Here is a 22,603-nt window from a genome sequence, read left to right as displayed (position 1 = left end):
AATTTATCTAACCATTATCACATACATAACATAAATTAAAGTAAAAGATTAAATATAATACAATATTTTTTATCACTTCATTAATTATTTTATATATATATCCGATCCCGATTAATTATAACATTCTTAAAAATTATCATTCAAAATATATAACACAAAAAAATTAGTACAAATTAAAAAAACGAAAACAAAATTATTTTATTTATTCTAATTATATTAAATAATTATGTAATTAATTAATTATATTTTAATTCAATGAAATTAGTAATTAATAAATTAACATATTTAAATAAATTGAAAAATATTTTAAAAACATTTCGCATCAATTATGTTATTAATTGAAAAAATTTGATGTGAATAATATATTAACAGGTAATAGATAGGAATGAGGGAAAACTCGAAAAAGCGGGAACTGGGAAGTAGGAAGTTAGAAGACAACGCTGAAACAGAGAAACCCTAATCGCCATGGACACCATCAGCGACTTGCCGGATTGTATACTGTTACACATCCTCTCCTTCCTCCCTACCAAAACCGTCTTCCTCACCACCGTCCTCTCTCGCCGCTGGACCCACCTCTGCCACCACCTCCAACACCTCCACTTCGACCAAAACCAATTTCGAAACCGCAATACTTGGTCAGATTTCAGTGCAAAAAAGCGATTTCTCGACATTGTTAATTGGATTCTCTCCCGCCACAAAGCGCCGCCAATTCGAACCTTTCGTCTCACCTGTGACCTAAATCAATCCGATGAATACACTGTGGAGTGGTTCATTAGAAAGGTTTTAGGGCCAAACCTCGAGGAATTGAACCTCCAACTCTCCTCCAACTGTTGCTCCGATCCCAAAGTCGCTATTCCCAACGGCGTTTTCAGCTGCACTTCCCTCGTGACTCTCCGTTTAAACGGATGCCACGTAAGAATCCCTCCGCCTTCTGCCCCGTCGTGCCGTTATCACTTGCCATCGCTCAAGACACTGCAATTGTATTATGTCAAAATCTCTGATGGTAACTTGGAGGAGATTCTCTCTCACTGCACTGCTCTTGAGACTCTTATTCTTGGCCATGTCCGTCAATCCTTCGTGAAGGTCCAATTGAGTATTTGTTTTCCTTCTTTGAAGAGTTTGCACTTCAAATCTTTTTATGGTGACGCTCTTAGATTGCTTGTTATAGACACACCATCTCTTAAACGTCTTGATATCCAATTTGTGTCGTGGTTTCACGAGATCCGTGTTCGCAACTTGCACAATGTGGATGAAGCCAGTATCAACATTGCTCAGCAATCCATTGTGCTCGAGTTTCTTGTGGAGCTTTGCAGGATAAGGATTTTGGAACTGGGTTTTTTAACGGTTGATTTTTTGCCTGAGGTTCCTCCGCATCGTATTCCAGAGTTTACCTGTTTACATACGCTAGAGCTTACTGTTAGGTGTTTTGACACCAGATACATAATGAATATGCTTCAGAAATGTCCCATTCTTAAACTTCTTGCTATTGTTTTTATCATTACTAATCATAAAATGGTATTTCATGTTCTCATGTTCAAGCTATGATTTATGTAAGTTTGTTGTTTTGCTGGCAATTCTTTTAAGTGTGTTTGTTGTTTGTTGCTAGGATCCAGATCAGTCACCAAAATGGGAACACCCAGTGAAGGTTCCTACTTGTCTTGCATCACATCTGCAAGTGATTGAAATCAAGAGATATTTTGAATGCAGAGATGATAGAGATTTTTTCGCCTATGTTCTTCAACATGGACTTGTTTTGGAGTCACTTGATATTCAGGTGGATAATACGAGATCTAAAGGATTTCCAGAAGAATTATCCCTTTTGCCAAGGAGCTCCAAGGCGTGCCAAATTAACTTTTGCGATGTGTACGTATAATGGTGGATGATACGAGTCAGATACAGTATCCTACTAATTATGGCTGAATTTTTCATATCTGAAACAAGTTGTACTAGTTTGAGTAGATTCCCCCGACTGATAAAGGAAACTTAAATTTTGATGATTTTTTCTTTTTATATTTCAACACAGATGTCTCTTCAGATATTTATCATATATATACTTGATACTATTATGATTCATTCATTTCACATAGCCTTTTGTTGTATATAGAAATTCAGTGATTGGTACTTCAGAATTGGAACATGATAATTTTAGCAACGAGGATACCATTTTAAATTTACACCATTCAGGGGAATGAAGCTCCCAAATGTGGAAGTGTTGATAGATCCCGACAAATCTTTTACTTCGTTGATTTTATCTTATGTATCTTTATCTATTTTATTTATGTAACAATTAACAAACATAAAATACCTCTAGTTCTCTCCTCCAAATTATAATCTATACCAACATCTTACAGAGACAAATATTTTTTATAATTAAATCTAACTAAATTAATATAAATTCAATAAAAACCAGCAGTATACATGCATTACGCGTTTCTTTTTTTTCACACTTCGTGTTGACGTAGCACAAAATTTTTTATACATAATATATAAATTTATTGATATAATTTAAAAATTTTTACATAACATAAATTTATTGATATATCATAAAAAAAATATTTACATAGCTAATTTTACTGTACAATTCAATAAATTTTGTAGGAGAATGGAAAAGGCCAAAAAGTAAACGAAGAAGATAATCAAAAAGAGATGCACGTAGGTGGATTTTTTTTAAGTACTTAGTTAGATTTGATTGTGCAAAGTGATTGTCTGTTTAGCATTTTTATAATCTATAATTCTATATATATGTATTCAATCTTTCTGATCTTTATTTGTGTGATAAAAAAAATAATTTCTGGTGAAATAAATGAGTAAAGTATTATTTTTACTTATAAAACTTTAGAATATTAATAAATTTATTCAAAAAAATAAAATTAACTTTATATCCATAAAAAAAATTGAACTTTTACAATCAAAATTGCTTAACCTAATTCTAAAGAGAAAGTATAGGAAGCTAATATATATAGTGTACAATGTGTACAATAGAAAGAATTATGTGGTGGTAATTATTTTTAAAATTTGAATAAATGTAAATAAATTTTATTTTTACATCATATTATAATAATTAAACAGCCCATTATACACATTATTGTACAGATACTTATTGACTCTCTAGTGGAACTCAATCCTAAATTCACCACCTCAATCTCAACCTCAACTACTATCATTATCACTGTCATCAGCACCGATACCACCACCACTATTGTCACCTCCTATTTACCACTACCACCATCATACTATTACTATCTCAGCTCCCTCCAATGCTTTAATGTGATCAAATAAATATTTAATATTTATCTCAATCAAATTAAATAAATAATTAACTATAATATTTTTAAAAATTATTAATTAAAATACATAAAATAAAAAATAATAAAAATTAAAATAAAATTAATCTATTTATTCTAATCAAATCAAATAATTACTATAATTAATTAGTTATAATTAACGTAACCAAATAAAATATTAAATAATTTAATATTTATCTCAATCAAATAAATAATTAATTATGATATTCTTAAAAATTGTTGATCAAAATATATAATACAAGAAATTGATATAAACCAAAACAAAATAAATTTCTTTATGTTAGTCAAATCAAATAATTAATTGATTAGTTATAATTAATACGGTTAAATAAAAATATTAAATAATTTAATATTTATTTCAATTAAATTAGGGGTAGTAATGAAAAAAGTAGAAATAGGTTTTTGTCCTATTCAATTCCATTCTGACTCGTTCTATAATAACTTGTATAGAATTCTTCCCATTTCTACATGTAGAATAATAAAGAGTTAAATCCTAACACACTCCTGTGAGTATCTGCCATGTCTCTATAATTATTAAAATTTAACAAATAAAATTAAATTAAAAAATTTATCTAACCATTATTACATACATAACATAAATTAAAATAAAAGATTAAATATGATACAATATTATTAATCACTTCATTAATTATTTTATATATATGGCCAAATATTACCTAAATCCGACCTCGATTAATTATAACATTCTTAAAAAATATTATTCAACCATATATAACACAAAAAAATTAGTACAAATTAAAAAAAAAACGAAAACAAAATTATTTTATTTATTCTAATTATATTAAATAATTATGTAATTAATTAATTATAATTAATATGATTAAAAATATTAAATAATTTGATATTTATTTTAATTCAATGAAATTGATAATTAATATATTAACATATTTAAATAAATTGAAAAAATATTTTAAAAACATATCGCATTAATTATGTTATTAATTGAAAAATTTTGATGTGAATAATATGGATTTGGATCCTCTAAAGTTTGAATTTCACTTTAGAGAATAAAGTGTGATTTTTTATTTTTGAATAGTTTCTCTTTCATATAAAGTTTGAATTTCACTTTAGAGAATAAAGTGTGATTTTTTATTTTTGAATAGTTTCTTTTTCATATTTATTTTTGGTCCACCTATAAAATTAATGATAAAAAATTACACTTTACTCTTTAAAGTGAAATTCAAGCTTTAGATCCAAATCCGAATAATATATAGCAGGTAATAGATAGGAATGAGGGAAAACCCGAAAGAGCGGGAACTGGGAAGTAGGAAGTTAGAAGAGAACGCAGAAACAGAGAAACCCTAATCGCCATGGACATGATCAGCGACTTGCCGGATTGCATACTCTTACACATCCTCTCCTTCCTCCCTACCAAAACCGCCTTCCTCACCGCCGTCCTCTCTCGCCGCTGGACCCACCTCTGCCACGACCTCCAACACCTCTACTTCGACCAAAACCAATTTCGAAACCGCAATACTTGGTCAGATTTCAGTGCAAAAAAGCGATTTCTCGACATTGTTAATTGGATTCTCTCCCGCCACAAAGCGCCGCCAATTCGAACCTTTCGTCTCACCTGTGACCTAAATCAATCCGATGAATACACTCTGGAGTGGTTCATTAGAAAGGTTTTAGGGCCAAACCTCGAGGAATTGAACCTCCAACTCTCCTCCATCTTGTGCTCCGTTGCCAGAGTCGCTATTCCCAACGGCGTTTTCAGCTGCACTTCCCTCGTGACTCTCCGTTTAAACGGCGTCCACGTAAGAATCCCTTCGCCTTCTGCCCCGTCGTGCCGTTATCACTTGCCATCGCTCAAGACACTGCAATTGTATGATGTCAAAATCTCTGATGGTAACTTGGAGGAGATTCTCTCTCACTGCACTGCTCTTGAGACTCTTATTCTTGGCTATGTCCGTCAATCCTCCGTGAAGGTCCAATTGAGTATTTGTTTTCCTTCTTTGAAGAGTTTGCACTTCAAATCTTTTTATAGTGACGCTCTTAGATTGCTTGTTATAGACACACCATCTCTTAAACGTCTTGATATCCAAGTTGAGTTGTGGTTTCACGAGATCCGTGTTCGCAACTTGCACAATGTGGAGGACGCCCGTATCAACATTTCTAAGCAATCCTTTCTGCTTGAGTTTCTTGTGGAGCTTTGCAGGATAAGGATTTTGGAGCTGGGTTTTTCAGTGTTTTATTGTTTGCCTGAGGTTCCTCCGCATCGTATTCCAGAGTTTACCTGTTTACATACGCTAGAGCTTACTGTTAGGTGTTTCGACACAAGATACATAATGAATATGCTTCAGAAATGTCCCATGCTTAAACTTCTTGCTATTGTTTTTACCGCTAGACAATATATACTAGAGGTATTTCATGTTCTCATGTTCAAGCTATGATTTATGTAAGTTTGTTGTTTTGCTGGCAATTCTTTTTAAGTGTATTTGTTGTTTGTTGCTAGGATCCACATCCGTCACGAAAATGGGACCACTCAGTGAAGGTTCCTACTTGTCTTGCATCACATCTGAAAGTGATTAAAATCAAGAGATATTTTGAATCCAGAGATGATAGAGATTTTTTCGCCTATGTTCTTCAACATGGACTTGTTTTGGAGTCACTTGATATTCAGGTGGATGATACGAGATCTAAAGGATTTCCAGAAGAATTATCCTTTTTGCCAAGGAGCTCCAAGGCGTGCCAAATTAACTTTGCTATCTGTACGTATAATGGTGGATGATACGAGTCAGTATCTTACTAATTATGGCTGAATTTTTCATATCAGAAACAAGTTGTACTAGTTTGAGGAGATTCCCCCGAGTGATAAAGGAAACTTAAATTTTGATGATTTTTTCTTTTTGTATTTCAACACAGATGTCTCTTCAGATATTTATCATATATATTGTTGAACATTATACGTTCATTTTAAGGAAAATTTTTAAGTAGAAAATGAACAAACAATCAAACACTATGTGATGATTCAAGGGGAATCAAGAACACTGCAGTAAATACAGGGTGTTCTATGAATTTCTGAATGACTTCTATGATTTCGTTCATGTACTGAAGTGATATTGCAGTAAAGATTACTACTTTATATATATAGTCACCAATGATAATTGAATCAAAACACTAACAGAAATTATTCTGTTACAAACTCAGAAGTAACAGATTCTGAGGTGGATGTAACTGATTTAACTAACTAAACAGAATCCTGACTATTTCAGTTACTTCTCATTTCTCTAATTCTCTCTACAAAATATATTCATAAATTGTGTGGTGAGAATTATTATGAACATAGTTAGGGTGCATTTGTTCAATTTGGGGGACAAAAATATGATGTTCCTAATCAAAATTCACTTTTAATAGAACAAAATAGATTAAAGTACAATTAGCTTTTCGAAAATTTTGATTTCAGACTAATTATAATTAGTCTTTGGAAAAAAAATATCAATTAGGTCTTTCATAATAATAAGCAGTAATCTAGTTGTCATTTTACTCTTTTTTATATTAAGTAAGAAACGGAAAAAATATATATATATATTAACGGAATAGTTGTGTGTATAAAACTATAATTTCTGTGGTCACCAAAAAAAAAAAAAAACTATAATTTCTGTGTATCTTATTATTGTGTATTATTACCAGAATAAAGAATATTATGGAAACCTGCTCCATGAGAATGCTTAGTTTGATTTTGTTGTCATCTAATATTATATGTAGATTGCGATTGGGCGTGTTTGTTTTATAATTTGCAAATTATGGGTTAGTTAGTTGAACAGAATTTGACTTTCTTTTTTAAAACAAATTCCTTAAACTATGATATGACACTTAATAATCATAGCATGACTATTTTTTTAACATTGCTGAAATGTACTTAAGAAATACTCCTAATGGGGGTGACAGATATAGTTATAGTTAGTTTATGTTTCTTTCTCCATAGATTGGTGAATGGAACGTTTCTCTTTTTTATTTTCTTCTATGCTAAATAAAAATGTCTTATATTATATATAGGATTAGAAGCCATAAAACAATTACTAAATTTAATTTTCTTATATAATTGCTATGTGTAAGGATATTTGTTTGTATTTAACTAAATCTGTTTTACTGATTTTTCAAAACGTAGAAAGATGTGTGGACATATTTTAAGAATAGCCATTTAAAAATTAAAACCATATATCAAAAAGAATATCTAAACGTAGTTACTCATTTTGTGGATTGCAAGAAATGGATGGAGATGACATTATCTTATTTTTCAGTTATAAAATTTACTAAATTAAATCACATAAATATCTTGGACATCAAATCTATTCACCTCACTATCTTTTTTCATGCTAATATATATATATTTCTTTCTTTCTTTTTTTATATTAAAATGATTAAATAAAAATGATAATAATTAATAGAAGGCTTTCAACACAAGACTCTGATGTGGCATCCCAGCTTGCACATGAAGGTTGTTGAAAGCTCTTAATCTCAATAATGTTTGCTTCAAACAAAATAAAACAGAACGATATTCGTTGACCAACTTTCATTCAACTACTTCTAGTTCTTGTTGAAAGAATGTTTTTGCAGTGATCATCAAGGACCCAAATTCAAGAACAATGGTTGACCCCTCAAAAAGTCAAAATCACTGGATGCTAATCCTTCAGAACAAGCCACAATCCATGTAATTCAATGCTCTTTTAGTCTTTTCCTTGCGCTTCAAGAATTAATATGAACACACTCTTTTTCAATGTTTCTTTGCACATGCATCATCAAGAGCTGAACTGTGATAGACCCTAGTCTCTTTCTCTCTCTTTCAGTGAATTTTTTCATTGGTCAAACTTGTTTGTTACATATGTTTAGGTGAAAAGAAGCAATATTGAGAAGAATTATCATAAATTTTCATGTGGGGTTTCATATTTCAAGCTTCTTTGAGGATGTTCTGATGTTAATGGAGCAGTGCAAGAACATGGGAGAAATTCAAGCAAAATTGAATTGTCAGTGTTCATCAAATTTGAAATCCATGCCACCAAATTCTCCTTCATTCAGGAGATTAACAACAAGAAGAGAAGGCAAGGGTGGTGGTGGTGGTGGCGGTGGCGGCAGCCGCAGTGCACAATGGTTTCAGAGCAACCGGATTCTGTTGTGGCTGTTAATGATTACCCTTTGGGCTTATGTTGCATTTTTTGTTCAGTCTAGGTGGGAAAATGGAGATAAAGAAGATGAGTTCTTAGGGTTTGGAAGCAGGTCAATTGATACAAACCCTGATTCTCAACAGAATCACCATCAAGATTTGATTGTTGATGAGAGAATTATAATGTCTTTTGATGATGAAATTGTTGGAAACAAATTGGGGGTTGGTGAAACAATGCATGTAGCTTCTTTGTCCAAGAAAGAAAATCTTGTTCAATCTGTTCCCAAAACCAGCTCAAAGAGGAAGATCAGACGCCGGAGTAAGAGGAAGCGAAAATCGAGAGGCGAGGGAATTGGTATAGAGGAGCAAGATCCAGAAATTCCCAAGACTAATAGTACCTATGGATTCCTTGTTGGTCCATTTGGTTCAATTGAGGATAGAATTCTGCAATGGAATCCTGAGAAGCATTATTTTGGAAGCTGCAACAGGAAGGGGGAATTCGCGCGCCTCGTTCGTTCGAAGAGGTTTGTGTTGATATTCCATGAGCTATCTATGACTGGAGCACCACTCTCAATGATGGAGTTGGGAACAGAACTTTTGAATTGTGGTGGTGCTGCTGTTTCAGCTGTTGTGCTTAGCAAGAAGGGTGGTTTGATGCAAGAGCTCACTCGGAGGCGAATCAAGGTGCTTGAAGACAAAGCCCAATTAAGCTTCAAGGCAGCAAGGAATGCTGATCTTGTCATTGCTGGATCAGCTGTCTGTGCATCATGGATTGGTATGAACAGATTGATAAAGTTTCCTTCTGTTGAGTTATATAGCTTTTATTATTGAAAAGTTGATGTTATTGTTTGTAAATAAGTGAAGAACTGACATTATTTATACTTTTGGGTAAGAGGGTTATGTTTAGTATGCATCATTTGGTACTTCTATCTGTAGCCGACCCTATTTAGTGGGACGCGAATTAGTTTTTTGTTCTAAAGTAGGAGGGTTATCCTTTCAATTCATAGATTCTTCAGTTTTTTGCATACTTATTGAATAGTGTGAGAGTTAAGATAGCAAAGAAGACATTTCAAATTTGCAGTGTATTTACTCTTAATATCTTACTATATTAACATAAACTTCTAGCCTTTTAATTATGGAAAATGCTAGAACTAGAAATTTTGCCAGAATGAGGTAACAATGTGTTTTTTCTATTCATGTTTAAACAGAACAATATATTGATCATTTTCCTGCTGCTGCAAGCCAAGTTGCTTGGTGGATTATGGAAAATCGGCGAGAGTATTTCGATCGTTCGAAGCAAGTCTTGCACAGAGTTAACATGTTGGCCTTCTTATCCAAATCACAATCTAAGCAATGGCAAAAATGGTGTGAAGAAGAGAGAGTGAAACTAAGATCACAGCCTGCAATTATTCCACTGTCAGTTAATGATGAACTGGCCTTTGTAGCTGGCATTCCTTCCATGCCGAACACTCCATCCTTCAGCGCCGAGAAAATGGCCGAAAGAAGGAAATTGTTGAGAGATTCGGTCCGAAGAGAAATGGGGCTGAATGATAATGACATGCTTGTGATAACTCTGAGTAGCATCAACACTGGGAAGGGACAGTTTTTGCTTCTTAAATCAGCAAGCTCAATAGTGGAACATGAACCATCATTGCAAGATGATAATAAAGAAATGAAAAGTTCTTCTGATATTGGAGACTACCTATCTTCTCTTGCTAGAACACATCATATTGGAAGATTATTGCTGCTGTTGAGGAAGAATAGCAGTGTAGCATTCAATGATATCTCAAGCACTTCTATGAACAGGTTACATGAACATACTATTTTGAACAGAGGAAGAGAAGATTTATCCAACAAAAATGCATCAAGGGAACAATCTCTCAAGATTCTAATTGGTTCTGTTGGATCTAAGAGTAACAAGGTGGACTATGTTAAGGGTATTCTGCATTTCTTATCACAGCATTCAAACTTGTCAAAGTCTGTTTTGTGGACTCCGGCCACGACACGTGTCGCCTCGCTTTACTCTGCTGCAGATGTTTATGTCATAAATTCTCAGGTAAATGCTGTTCAACTTATGAATGTTGAGAAAAACAAAAAACACTAATTGAATTTGAATAAATTGCTAATGTCTTTGAAAATTAACTAGTCTCTAAAATTATGAACAGGGATTAGGAGAAACATTTGGAAGGGTAACCATAGAAGCAATGGCATTTGGACTTCCGGTATGTTTGAATTCATGATAATAACTCAAGAATAAAATGGTATCTATTACTCTCAATTTGAGATAAAAATAGAGAAATTTCAATGAATATAAAAGAATACTAATTGGCAATAACTATGCTACTAATCTTCAAAATTTGATGTCTATATATATGGTTCAAATGAATGTTAATGGTTCATTTCCATTTAATCTTTGTGGAGTAGGTGCTTGGAACAAATGCAGGGGGAACTCAAGAAATTGTTGAGCATAATGTAACAGGTCTTCTTCACCCCATTGGACGACCCGGGATTCGTATCCTCGCACAGAATCTCCGGCTTTTACTCGAAAACCGGCCGGCGAGGGAAAGAATGGGAAGAAATGGAAGAAGGAAAGTGCAGAGGATGTACCTTAAACACCACATGTATACAAAATTTGTAGAGGTTCTTGTGAGGTGCATGAGGAGGACCAAATAATTTCTTAGCTTCTTTTTGTTTCTATGATCATCATATATTCTTTCATTCAAATATTTACATAGTGATGTGAATATATTCTACCAAAACTGTTAATATTCTGTACAATTTTTTTTCAGGAAATTAATTGTATGTTACATTTGTTATGCCTTTATACAAAGAAAAGTTCATTTATATTCCAACTTATACTACTTTATATCAAACAAGAGGATTGAATTGTAGCTTATTAATGTTTTAAAAGAAGATAGATAGTGTAAGATTTAGAAATAGAAAAATGTATGTGACAAAAAGAAGGAATTTATTTTATTTGACCGTTTAAAAGACTATATCATGCATTCAACTAAAATGAAAAATCACATTGACATTCCTCAACATTCAATAAAAATACTAAATAATGTGAACAATGGATATATCGAATATTCAATTCACTAGATGTGCGAATGGTTATCTTAATATTAAGATTTAGATGGGTAATTTAGGGTGTAATGTATTTTTACTTTATTGGGCCAATTTTAAAGTCCATTGTTCATATTGTTCACAAAATTTATTGTCTATCTAGCAAAATCCAAAAAAATGAGATATCATGGTCGATATTGCAAAACAAAAATGTTATATGAACACGAGAAATTAGTCACGGTATATTTGTGTATATTTATTTATATTTTATATAATTTTTAATAAAATAATCATTAATTGTCTAAAATAATCAAATTTTTTTCATAATAAAATAATCAACCTTTCATACAGTAAAATATTTACAGCAGTACATGATAAGTTTATGTCATATTTTATAAAATATTAGAATATTGAATATACTATAGTATGAATCTTAAAAGATGTTAATCTGTAATAGATATTTAACTGTTAATAAAAAAAAGAGGAGAATAATTTTCCTATATAATATATAGATACTTGTCCATAGTCATTGCCAAACGAATCTCAATCCAAATTTTCTAATACATATTATTGTTGCAAATTCAGAATATTCTGTGACTCCTATACAGTTTCAAGAGAGGTTGTCTTCTTGTCACTGCAAAGATCAACAAGCAATTCAAAGAACAAATTGAAATTATTAACACTGATCAAAATAATAATAATATATATTCTTATGCACATCATCATGCTCATAATAATGACTTTATAAAGTACATAATTCACATCTAACATTATTATTAGCAATAATAATGGGAAATATTGGTAATGTTATAAATGGGCTTAAGCCTGCAATTGGGATGATAATTGTTCAAGTTGCTTATGCTGGTCTTAGTATTTTATACAAATTGGTTGTAGAAGATGGTATGAACATGAGTGTACTCATTGCCTATAGAACCCTATTTGCAACATCTTTTGTTGTTCCTCTTGCATTCTTCATGGAAAGGTGATTATATATCTTTTCTTCTTTTTTTTATTTTTAATTATGAATAATTAATTAAAATTTTGTAGTATATATGTATGTATTATCTATCACATGAATGAAAAGTGTGTAATTCACGTTACAAACTCTCACATTCTCACTATGTATATATAGTGACATATAATAAAATGACTACATAAACATAAAATTCTTTTGGAAAGTTATCAGGTATATCCGGAAATACTGGTGTTCCAATTGTTTTAACCGTTGATCTAAATTAATATATATTATATTTTTTTTTTATAATTTAGATCAACGGTTAAAACAACTGAAACACTGGTATTTCCGGTATACCTAATAACCTTCCAATTCTTTTTTATTATATTTATATTAATGTCATAAAAAAATGCAATGAAACAGGAAGAGCAAGCCAAAAATTACACCAGATGTTCTCTTTCAATCATTCCTTTGTGGATTATTTGGGTAAGTTGGTACTAGTGATCTTAATGTTGTTTTTATATAGTATTTAACTTAAAAAAAAAAAGAGAATTTCAAAAATTATTTCCTGTTGAGATCGATGTGGAAAAAATTAGAAAAAATATTATTAAAAGAAGAATTTATTTTGATGACTCCATACAACAAAATCTAGGGTAACTTTACAACAAAATCTGTATGTGAGGGCAGTGGCATTTGCATCAGCAACATATGCTTCAACCATGACCAACCTTATTCCTGGTGTGACCTTCATCCTAGCCCTCTGTTTTGGGTAAGTCCATAATTTCCAATAATCACTTTTTTCGAGTTCGAATTTAATTTTGATGCACTTAGTTGTTTATTTGCATCCATTCTTTTAGATGACCAATTACACAGTAAATGTAAAAGATAATTATTTTTATTGACATGACATTACATAATTGGATATACGTGTAAAATTTACACCAACAATGCATGAAAATTATTTTTTTATTAAATAAGTACATGATTTATGAAAGTGAATAAATTAATTAAATTTGTGTGCATTAAAAATTTAGTTTTTCATTTTTTTTAGTGAAATATTAAATAGTGAAACCATGCTTATACCTAAAATATAAATCATCTTTTATATATATATATATATTTAAAATATAAAAATCTTTCTAGAATTGATTCCCAATGTAGGTCTATTCTATAACTAAGTTTTTCATGCAACTACTGCTTTAATTAATTTTGTCAGATTAGAAAGGTTGAAGATTAGAACATTAACAGGGAAGGCTAAGGTTATTGGCACTATAATGGGGATTGGTGGAGTCATGATCATCACATTCTATAAGACCAAAGAGATTCACATTTGGCCTACACATCATGTCAATATGATCAAGCACAACCAATCACACATTTCTCCTACTAATCAAGTTTTGGGCTCTGCTTTTGGTTTTGGAAATTGTTTATGCTATTCTATGTGGTTGATCCTTCAGGTTTTCTTTAATTTCTTCACTCATATGTATACTCTAATTTTCATAATATAAACGTTGTTCATCATATGTATTAGAAAATTAAATTGAAAAAGTATAGGTAGACAATGAAAATATTAAACAATGTGAACAATGGATATATCGGATATTCAATTCACTAGATGTGCGAATGGTTATTCTAGTACTAAGATTTAGGTAAGTAATTTGAAGTGTAGTGTGTTTTACTTGAATTGGGCCAATTTTAAGATCTGTTGTTCATGTTGTTTAAGAAAATCATTGGCTACCTAGCATAATCCAATTAAATTTGATACAATCTCAACTAAATCTTTAAAGTTATTGGTCTGATTTTCAAACTTTTATTCCAGTTTAATTTTCAAACAAGGATAAGATATTTTTTTATTTTTATGATAGGCTAAGATGAGTGAAAAATTCCCCTGGCAATATTCAAGTGCAGCATTGGTGTCAGCAATGGCATGTATTCAAGTAATTATATTTGCACTTTGCATGGAAAGAAATTGGAATCAATGGAAGCTTGGTTGGAATATCAAACTCCTCAGTGTAGCTTATACGGTATAGTTGTTGAAATAACAAAACTTTATTCATGGGTTGTAACTAATTAACATGTTTAATTTATTATTTAGATAATTAAGGGTTAATAATATTAAATTGTTTATTTAATATATATGAATTTGTGTATCAGGGAATAGTGGCATCTGGAATAGCTTTGGTTCTGATTTCATGGTGTGTGAGATTAAGAGGTCCACTTTATGCTTCTACTTTCAACCCTCTTTCTCTTGTCATAGTTACCATTGCAGCCTCTTTAATTTTGGATGAAAGACTCTATGTGGGAAGGTATACATCTTATTTAATTTGCTCTTAATTATTAAATACAAAAATATTTATCATGATATAATATATATATATTCTACCCTCATCTTCTCTTCTAGTTAAATATGTTTTTTTTTTTTATCAATTTAAGAATTTATTTAATTCAAAATATTTAATTATATGCATTATCGATATAGAAAATTTTGTTTATACAAATATACAACCATATATTACTATACATTAGTCACTCACAACATAAAAGTTTTTACAAGTATATACATTTAATTAGATGACAATATTAATATATATAAAGATTTAATTTCCATGCATCTAAAAGAGCAAAAAGATTTTACATAAATTGGGTTGTATTTGGGTATGGACGTGAGGTTTAGACTCCTTGTGAGACAGCGTTCGACTTGTCCTATGTCAGGTAGCCCTCGTTCGAGTTCCTCGTGAGAAGATGGGAGGTGATACCTGCAAAACACTCCAATGCTTAAGTTAGCAAGGATTCCAACAGGTTTATAGTATATTGGATCTTAAATATACGTAAGAGGTGTCAGTGTATTTATAGGTGATGAGTCAATAACTATCGTTGGAGTAGTTTCACTATAGGTGGCAGATAACCATTCCCTTCATCTAGGGTTGTTGAGATCTCTCTTTTAAAAATAGGTGAGAGATAGTAGGAATTAGTTATAACTCCTTCTGAAGAGTTATCACTTTATAGCATTCTGTCCGACCGTTTGAAAAGTCGGTCACTCGATAGCAATCTTCTGGACTTTTTTTACTTTGAGGCTGACTTATGTTTTGAGTCAGGATATAAACAATATCTAATCGTATTTTATCATGTAAATAAAATAATTAATTTTTAAATTTACCACGTTTTAAAAAATTATTTCCATCTATTTTTTAGTTGTCATTACCATTAGCACAATAATGTACTAAATGACTCCCTTTTTTTTTTCTTGTTTTTTTCCCCTTAATATCGTATAGCATAATAGGTTCAATATTAGTAGTGTTGGGGCTATACACTGTCTTGTGGGGTAAAGGCAAAGAATATGAGAACATGGCAAAGGAGAAGCTTACAAAAGTAGTCTCAACCAATGGCCAAACATTGAAGATTATTATCACAACAAATAATCATAGTGATAATAATATTAATAATGGAATTGACATGAAGTTATCAAGAGAAGGACAACAACAAAATGGAGTTAAAGATTGTTCAAGTAACAAAGGAAACCAAGGAAATGAAGGAAAGGTAACCCCATTGAACAATGAGGACTCAAAACCTAGTACCTAGTTCTCATTCATCTCTTTCTTCTTTTTCTTTCATTATTTAATTTATTTTTCGTTTCAAAGAATGGCAGTGTAAAAAGTTGATTAACATCTCTGTTGATTGAGATTTGAATTGTAATTTGCCACATAATGTGAGGGAGTTTTTAGAGGTTATTTTAATTTTTTTTCCAACTTTTTTCTTATTCCATTTTTCTAGTACTTTTAAAAATTTTCCCTAACTAAATGGGATAGCTGGTTCGAAGTAAAAAAAAAAAAATTTCATATCAAAGGTGTAGAAAACTCTCAACATACATAAGGAATGATAAATTTATTGGCAAATTATACTTTTTGGATTTTTATTATTATTATTTAGTTTGTTTTTATTTGATTTTCATTTATCAAAAGGAAAAAGTAAAATGCTTCGTAAATACTACATGAACAACTAATGTGTATAACTACCTATATAATTATTTTAGAGTTGTGTTATTTGTGTAATTTAGTATATTTCAAAACCATCTTAAACTATACTTATTTATAATAATTATACATAAAAAATTATTATCATTATTATTATTATTATTATTATTATTATTATTATTGAATTGTACATGAAAGAATTGTTCGTGCAGTATTTGTGAAAATATTTTTAATGTGTTTTCGTTCCATCTGTACTTTTTAATAATATGTATTCTTTTTTTTTTTAACGGCACCTTTCAATCTGATAGACAAATGATTAATCCGTCGTAGATCACATATCTAATCAGTATTTAAGGGTTTGTGGTTATAATTTTTTTTTTTTAATACTGAAATGGGACTAAAAACCCAGAAGAAATTGTGGTTATAATTTTATTATTTTTTTGGTAAAAGTGGTTATAATCTATTAATTACCTTTGTAACATAAACTCGATTTTTTTTATGAACAATGAAGTCTACAATTTTTGTTTTCTTTATCTCTTCACTCACATTCAAATGTCCATGTCCAATTTTATAGTAATTGGGCTCCACTTTCAATTCTGATTTAGAAAATTCCACCATACCAAAAAAAAAAAAAGATTCTCTAATAACCCAGGAGGGTGATTAAACAAAAATAACACAACCACCCAAAAAAAAACCCACATTTTCTCTTAATGAAATATCGAGAGATTGATTCTCACCTTGAGCCGCAAATAAATTATAAACTCTAAGCCAATTATTCTATTCATAGAGATGCTTAAAAGTCAATAAAAGATTAGTCACTATATTAATTTCAGATAGATACTAAACCAACCAACAAAAAATAATGATATTATACCGATAATCCATGACCATCATTAATTTCAGCAAAATATAATATTACAATACGACGATTCTCATCGATGCTTCCAAATAAAAGAATTTTGTCTAGAACGTAGAAGCGGCTTCATCTTGACAAATGTGTCATGTAAATTCTAGACATACATGGCTCTCATATTTGTCTTTGCACATGCCATGACTATGAAATCCAAGTTGCGGAAAAAACGTTGCATTATTATTATTAATTACGATCATGTATTTAATTCCTATTTAAGTAAAACTTGTTCAATACGATAACAAAGCCCAAGTGACATTAATTTTTAAAGGATAATGCTAGGAGACAAAAAAATTAGATAAAATTTACCTTATTTAACATTTATTAATTATTGCAACATTTAATGAATACTAAATAAGACAAGTTATGGCTATTTTTGACTGATTTTCTTCAAACATTTTTGTTTTTAAAAAGGTCACACCCTTTGTAGGGAATAACTTGATTGGCACGTTAATGTGGATCATTCATTGGTTTAACATATGCTCTAAGTTACTTGAATTTGAATACGATAACATGTTAAAGCTTGTTTGATAAAATGAAAGGTATCCATTAACAAATTCGAAAACTACTTTAATTTGATTACTCACTTAGACAGAGACTAAAGCTAAGACATTCGTTTTTGTTGCACAGCGACCACTGTTAATAAAAATAATATCAATAATGATAACACTTTAATATTTAGTAACTTACAAGGAGGAACTTAGAAGTTAGAACTTAGTAGTAATTAATTTTTAACATAACAAAAGGTTGATTGATTCAAGTTGAGTTGAAAGCAATAAAATTGAAATTGGGCTAGAACTGGCTCCCACTTAGTAGAAAAATGATACTAGTGACTTTGGCAGAAACCCAAACAAAGAAAAAGGAGATTTAACAAGACAAGAAAAAAGTGACTTGGCTCCACTGAAAGTGAAATCCAATCAGAGATAAAAAGAACACTCAAAATTATGCCGAATTCGTAACACTAATCTATTAACCGATTCATCATTCATCCAATAAAAAAGGGCAAATTTTAAAAAAAAAAAACAAAAACAAAAACAAAATTCTCTCTCATATTCACATAGCAAAGCATCTCTATACACTATATATATTTTCTATAAATATAGAAAAGAAAAAGAAGACAAAAAGCAAAAAGTAAAATCTCTTAAATCTCCAAAACACAACCTGTTTGGACATGGCCCCTGAATTTTTCTGGGGTTTCAACCTTTCTCCAATTACAACTCTTCAAATCAAACACGAAACTTTCATGCGCCTCTCCGTGACCGTTGGATCCAATCACCACTGCCCCTCCATCCAACGCTCCAACGTACGCCACGTTCCGTATCTCCACCGGCACCTTCCCCATCTTCTGCCACGTGCCACCCTGCCTCGATTTTATCTCCTCGCCGCAACACATGATCACTCTCCCGTCCACATCACCACCGTCCGTCGAGTTTCTCGGACACGTGGCGCAATCCAAAAACTCCTCCATTACTGGACCCCACTGCCACGTGGCAACGTCAAAAACCTCCGCGCTCCTTTCAAACACACCTTGCGTTTCCGTCCGATAACCACCGACGACAGCCAGTCGCCCGTGGCGGAACAAGGCCGTGCACTCGTCGCGTTCCGCAGCCATGTCGGGCAGGGATATCCACTTATCCTCTGCCACGTCATACGCCAGCGCGGATCGCAGTGCATTTTTCTCGTCGTCGTGTCCACCGGCGACGAATACCATTCGCCGCGAGTCTGACACGCATGCAAAGAGCATGCGGGACCCACCAGGCATGTGAGTCCCCCGGCGCCACTTCGCAGTAATGAAGTTATAAATCAAAACGGAATCAGAAGCCTTCCATGTATTTGGGTCTAACCCGCCCAATAGGATAAGCTCCGACCCAACGCTAGCGACCCGACAAAACATGGGTAGCCCGGATTCAAACTCCGGTGGGGCAGGCAACTCGCTCCAGTTACCGGTTACCGGTTCGAACACGCTGAGACGGTAAACTGGGTTATATAATCGCTTTGATGAACCGGATCCGGGTTCATTATCCGGGTCACATCGTGCATGAACCATCACGAGGAGCTTCTGTGAGATGCCGGTGCGCCGGCGTTGACGGCGAAACTCCGGCGACTCAACCTCCTCTTTCCAGTTTTTGCAAACCGATGCCACCGTTGGGAATTGTTGGTATGAGACCCGAATCAAACAGTCTCGGGCCAAGTCTTCAGGCAAACCGGAAATAAGTTCCATGATTGAATCAAAAGGTGGGAAGAAAACGAGTCGAAGTTTTTGGATGAATTAGCGAATACCCATAAAATGAAACCGTGGAAAGAGAGGATATTTAAGTTCAAGATTGGAACTTGGTTAAAGGAAGAAAAGTTTGTGATTCACTTGTGAAGGACGAAATGATAAGAGAGAGAAGAAGAAGAGGATTGTGTTCTGTGAAGTGAATGGGATTGAAATAGTTTTTTAAAGTTGAGATTTTTTTTTCTTTGGTTGTGACGTTGAGTGATTAAAGAGAGGGATGAGCCTTTGGGATTTATAGAGGGTCGCACATGGCATGGACGTGGTTATTGATAAGCTTTGAGTGGAAAAAGCTAAGAAGTGTTCTAGAAGGATTTTGAGGACCAAGCCAAAACAGTTTGAAAGAGACAAGTAAGTATGAAGGAGAAAGGAATTATTATTGAGAACTATGAATTGTCTATCCCATGCTAGCTGTTTTATTTTAAGTTATTTGGATGAATTTATAAGATATCTGGTTTAAATGTGTAATAAATCAAAAATAATATTTATATATTAAAATTAATTATTATATATTTTGTATATAAATATAATTTATTTTTAATATATTTTATATTTTAATACACACCTAATATAATTATTAATAAATATAATCAATTAATTAAGTACAATATCTTTGTATATATAATATTTTATATCTTTTTATTGAGTTTAATTTTATATACAGACAATATAAAAAAAATTATACGATTATTGAATTAGATATGTATTTAGATAATTTAGTAGTATATTTAAAAATTAGTTAATTTTATTGATATAATAAAATACGATTAATTATTTATATAAAAAAATATATTAACCGTATTTGAAATTTTAATCCGTATTTTTTAATAGAATAATTAGTTATTAAAATAAATAAATTTGCAGAATAAAATAAATAGATTTTTGTAAATACAAAATATAATTATAAAAACATAATTTATGTTTCCCATAATGTTTTGGACCTTGACGACCCTCTACTGTTTTCTTAATTTCTTTTGCATCTAGATTTCTTTCCGATTTGGACAGTCCAGAATGTTGTTTGGGACTATTTATCACCTGCCTAATTCGGTTATATATGATCTAGAAGCTGTACATGTACATCTGTGCAATTAATTAACTATTAAGAGTGTGCGATAAAATCTAAGCTAAAATTGTAAGTTTCTTATATGTAGTATTAAAAGTGCGGTACAAAATTAAATTTAATCAATGAGCTGAGTATTACTTCTCTTTTTTTTTTTTAATATAAAAGGGAATTCTGTTTTACCACCTCAATAAAATAGTTATATATGAAAATGATGATAATTGAAACTGAAGATACTCCATATACAAGACATTAATCAACTAATTAATATGGCAAAATTTAAATTGTGGAATCTCACATAGTGATTGGTTAGCCATGGGATATGATCGTATGATGAATCACATCTTTCATGTATAAGTTTCATTGTTGCGCATTAGATAATTAATTATTTACGTTGGACTTATCCAAAAAGATCATTTGTTCCGTTTTTTTTTTTCGAAGATCATCTTATTCTACACGCAAAGGAAAAGTTATTGTCTTTGTTTTTTTTTTATTAAAATCAAATTAATTCCAAGTTATGTTGAGTGAATATATTTTATATAAAATATTGTATTGACATATATTTTATCTATTTCATCATCTTATTTGTCTAAGTAATGAATACCAAATAAACAAGAGGGCAAAAATATTCTTAGCATAATTCTTCGAATAATACTAGAGAAATAAAAAAAAAAGTCAGAACTTGTTTTATTTAGTATTTATTAATTGTCTAATGAATGTTAAATAAAATAATTTATATCTGTTTTTTTGCTCAGACATTTTCAAATTCATAAAGCTAAGGAATAGTATCGACCACATATGGGCATGGATGGATGATCATACATGTATGATCTATCCTTGAATGGGATTGGGACGTGAAGGAGCGTTAGAAATTCAAGATTCCATGCGTCGTTTTGCCAACACCTAATTGGCTCTGATGTGATGGCAATGGGTCCCAATTTCAACGGTGAATTTCATAATCGTGTGGCTCCCACACTCTCCAGAGATCATCACCCTCTTCTTCTCAGTTCTATGCACCACCTCTTTTTGCTAAACCTTCTAGAACATTTTCAATTTTCAAATTGAGGTATTATTTAAAGGATAGAAACTAAGGTTTTGTTTGGATATAGAAAAGAAAATAGGAGGAAAGAAAATGGGAGAAAAGAAATGAGTGGAAAGAAAATAGAAGAAAAAGTAGAGTTATTTGTATGTTGTTTGGATTAAGAGAAAATAGATGGAAAGAAAATAAAGAGAAAATTTTTTTTTGTTTGGATGGAAAGAAAAGTGAGAAGAAAGAAAATCATGATAGTATAAAATTACATTAATACCCTTATATATATTATATGCAAATTATAAGTTATTAATAACAAGGGGTAAATGTGTAATTTTATTTATATTGCCTCCATTTCTCTTCATTTTCTTCTCATTTGTGGAGAGAAAATAATTTAGTGGGTCCCACACTAATATTTTCTTTCCTCCCTATTTTCTCTTCTCATCCAAACAATAAAAAAACTTACTTTTCCATCCATTTTCTTTCTTCCCATTTTCTTTTCCTTCAAAATCCCTCAATTCAAACAATGTGTAAGAGATTGAAATTGAGATACTGAAATTAGAAAATAGATATTAAAATAAGTCTTAATATTATATTTAGTATAAAAGTATATAAAATTAAATTATGTTTTATCATCTTATTTAGTTTAAAATAAATACTAAGATTTAAATAAATAAAATTACTAAAATATTCTTACTAATTAAAAAAAAAATTAAAAAGAACCCTACTTAGTTTTTAGTCGTTCTCCTTTTCATCGAATCTCAACAATCACACTACTTATTCCTCTTTTTTCTTCGCTTCACTATAGATTCTATTATTTATCGTCGATTTCAATGACTTCTGCCTCTTTTAACAATAATCATTTCTCTTATTCCATTATTCACCGTCGATTTTACTCCCTCCCTT

The 22,603-nt window shown here is 31.3% G+C and overlaps 5 protein-coding genes across 5 annotated transcripts; 4 read left to right on the top strand and 1 right to left on the bottom strand.

Moving 5' to 3' along the window:
- The first annotated feature begins 411 nt into the window (after positions 1-411).
- On the top strand, positions 412-2,010 carry LOC112777205 (putative F-box/FBD/LRR-repeat protein At1g78760). Its single transcript, XM_025821516.3, has one exon. The coding sequence runs from the start codon at positions 466-468 to the stop codon at positions 1,543-1,545; it is 1,080 nt and encodes a 359-aa protein (XP_025677301.1). The 5' UTR covers positions 412-465; the 3' UTR covers positions 1,546-2,010.
- Positions 2,011-4,545: 2,535 nt separating this feature from the next.
- Positions 4,546-6,252, top strand: LOC112775079 (FBD-associated F-box protein At4g10400-like). The gene is made up of 2 exons (XM_025818547.2): positions 4,546-5,689; positions 5,782-6,252. Exons 1-2 carry the CDS (start codon positions 4,637-4,639, stop codon positions 6,055-6,057), a joined length of 1,329 nt encoding a protein of 442 aa, XP_025674332.1. The 5' UTR covers positions 4,546-4,636; the 3' UTR covers positions 6,058-6,252.
- A 1,467-nt stretch (positions 6,253-7,719) lies between these two features.
- LOC112779644 (uncharacterized) lies at positions 7,720-11,282 on the top strand. The gene is made up of 5 exons (XM_025823978.3): positions 7,720-7,980; positions 8,160-9,205; positions 9,639-10,486; positions 10,596-10,652; positions 10,855-11,282. Exons 2-5 carry the CDS (start codon positions 8,242-8,244, stop codon positions 11,101-11,103), a joined length of 2,118 nt encoding a protein of 705 aa, XP_025679763.1. The 5' UTR covers positions 7,720-7,980; positions 8,160-8,241; the 3' UTR covers positions 11,104-11,282.
- A 1,002-nt stretch (positions 11,283-12,284) lies between these two features.
- LOC112775158 (WAT1-related protein At1g68170) lies at positions 12,285-16,197 on the top strand. The gene is made up of 7 exons (XM_025818637.3): positions 12,285-12,478; positions 12,875-12,937; positions 13,104-13,220; positions 13,668-13,908; positions 14,317-14,475; positions 14,606-14,757; positions 15,724-16,197. Exons 1-7 carry the CDS (start codon positions 12,285-12,287, stop codon positions 16,028-16,030), a joined length of 1,233 nt encoding a protein of 410 aa, XP_025674422.1. The 3' UTR covers positions 16,031-16,197.
- A 2,166-nt stretch (positions 16,198-18,363) lies between these two features.
- LOC112775473 (F-box/kelch-repeat protein At1g80440) lies at positions 18,364-20,033 on the bottom strand. The gene has a single exon (XM_025819099.3). The coding sequence runs from the start codon at positions 19,551-19,553 to the stop codon at positions 18,474-18,476; it is 1,080 nt and encodes a 359-aa protein (XP_025674884.1). The 5' UTR covers positions 19,554-20,033; the 3' UTR covers positions 18,364-18,473.
- Between the last annotated feature and the right edge of the window lie 2,570 nt (positions 20,034-22,603).

The sequence above is a fragment of the Arachis hypogaea genome, chromosome 19 (assembly GCF_003086295.3).
Source record: "Arachis hypogaea cultivar Tifrunner chromosome 19, arahy.Tifrunner.gnm2.J5K5, whole genome shotgun sequence".
NCBI lineage: Eukaryota > Viridiplantae > Streptophyta > Magnoliopsida > Fabales > Fabaceae > Arachis > Arachis hypogaea.
The sequence above is the reverse complement of the archived record's forward strand: the minus strand, read 5'-3'. Positions and strand labels throughout refer to the sequence as shown.

Bases quoted from the DNA above. Each gene is read 5' to 3' on its own strand.
- LOC112777205 (XM_025821516.3), top strand. From the start codon at position 466: ATGGACACCATCAGCGACTTGCCGGATTGTATACTGTTACACATCCTC.
- LOC112775079 (XM_025818547.2), top strand. From the start codon at position 4,637: ATGGACATGATCAGCGACTTGCCGGATTGCATACTCTTACACATCCTC. The intron at 5,690-5,781 runs GTATTTCATGTT...GTTTGTTGCTAG, and splicing joins CTAGACAATATATACTAGAG to GATCCACATCCGTCACGAAA.
- LOC112779644 (XM_025823978.3), top strand. From the start codon at position 8,242: ATGTTAATGGAGCAGTGCAAGAACATGGGAGAAATTCAAGCAAAATTG. The intron at 9,206-9,638 runs GTATGAACAGAT...ATGTTTAAACAG, and splicing joins TGTCTGTGCATCATGGATTG to AACAATATATTGATCATTTT. The intron at 10,487-10,595 runs GTAAATGCTGTT...AATTATGAACAG, and splicing joins TTTATGTCATAAATTCTCAG to GGATTAGGAGAAACATTTGG.
- LOC112775158 (XM_025818637.3), top strand. From the start codon at position 12,285: ATGGGAAATATTGGTAATGTTATAAATGGGCTTAAGCCTGCAATTGGG. The intron at 12,479-12,874 runs GTGATTATATAT...GCAATGAAACAG, and splicing joins CTTGCATTCTTCATGGAAAG to GAAGAGCAAGCCAAAAATTA. The intron at 14,476-14,605 runs GTATAGTTGTTG...TTTGTGTATCAG, and splicing joins TCCTCAGTGTAGCTTATACG to GGAATAGTGGCATCTGGAAT.
- LOC112775473 (XM_025819099.3), bottom strand. From the start codon at position 19,553: ATGGAACTTATTTCCGGTTTGCCTGAAGACTTGGCCCGAGACTGTTTG.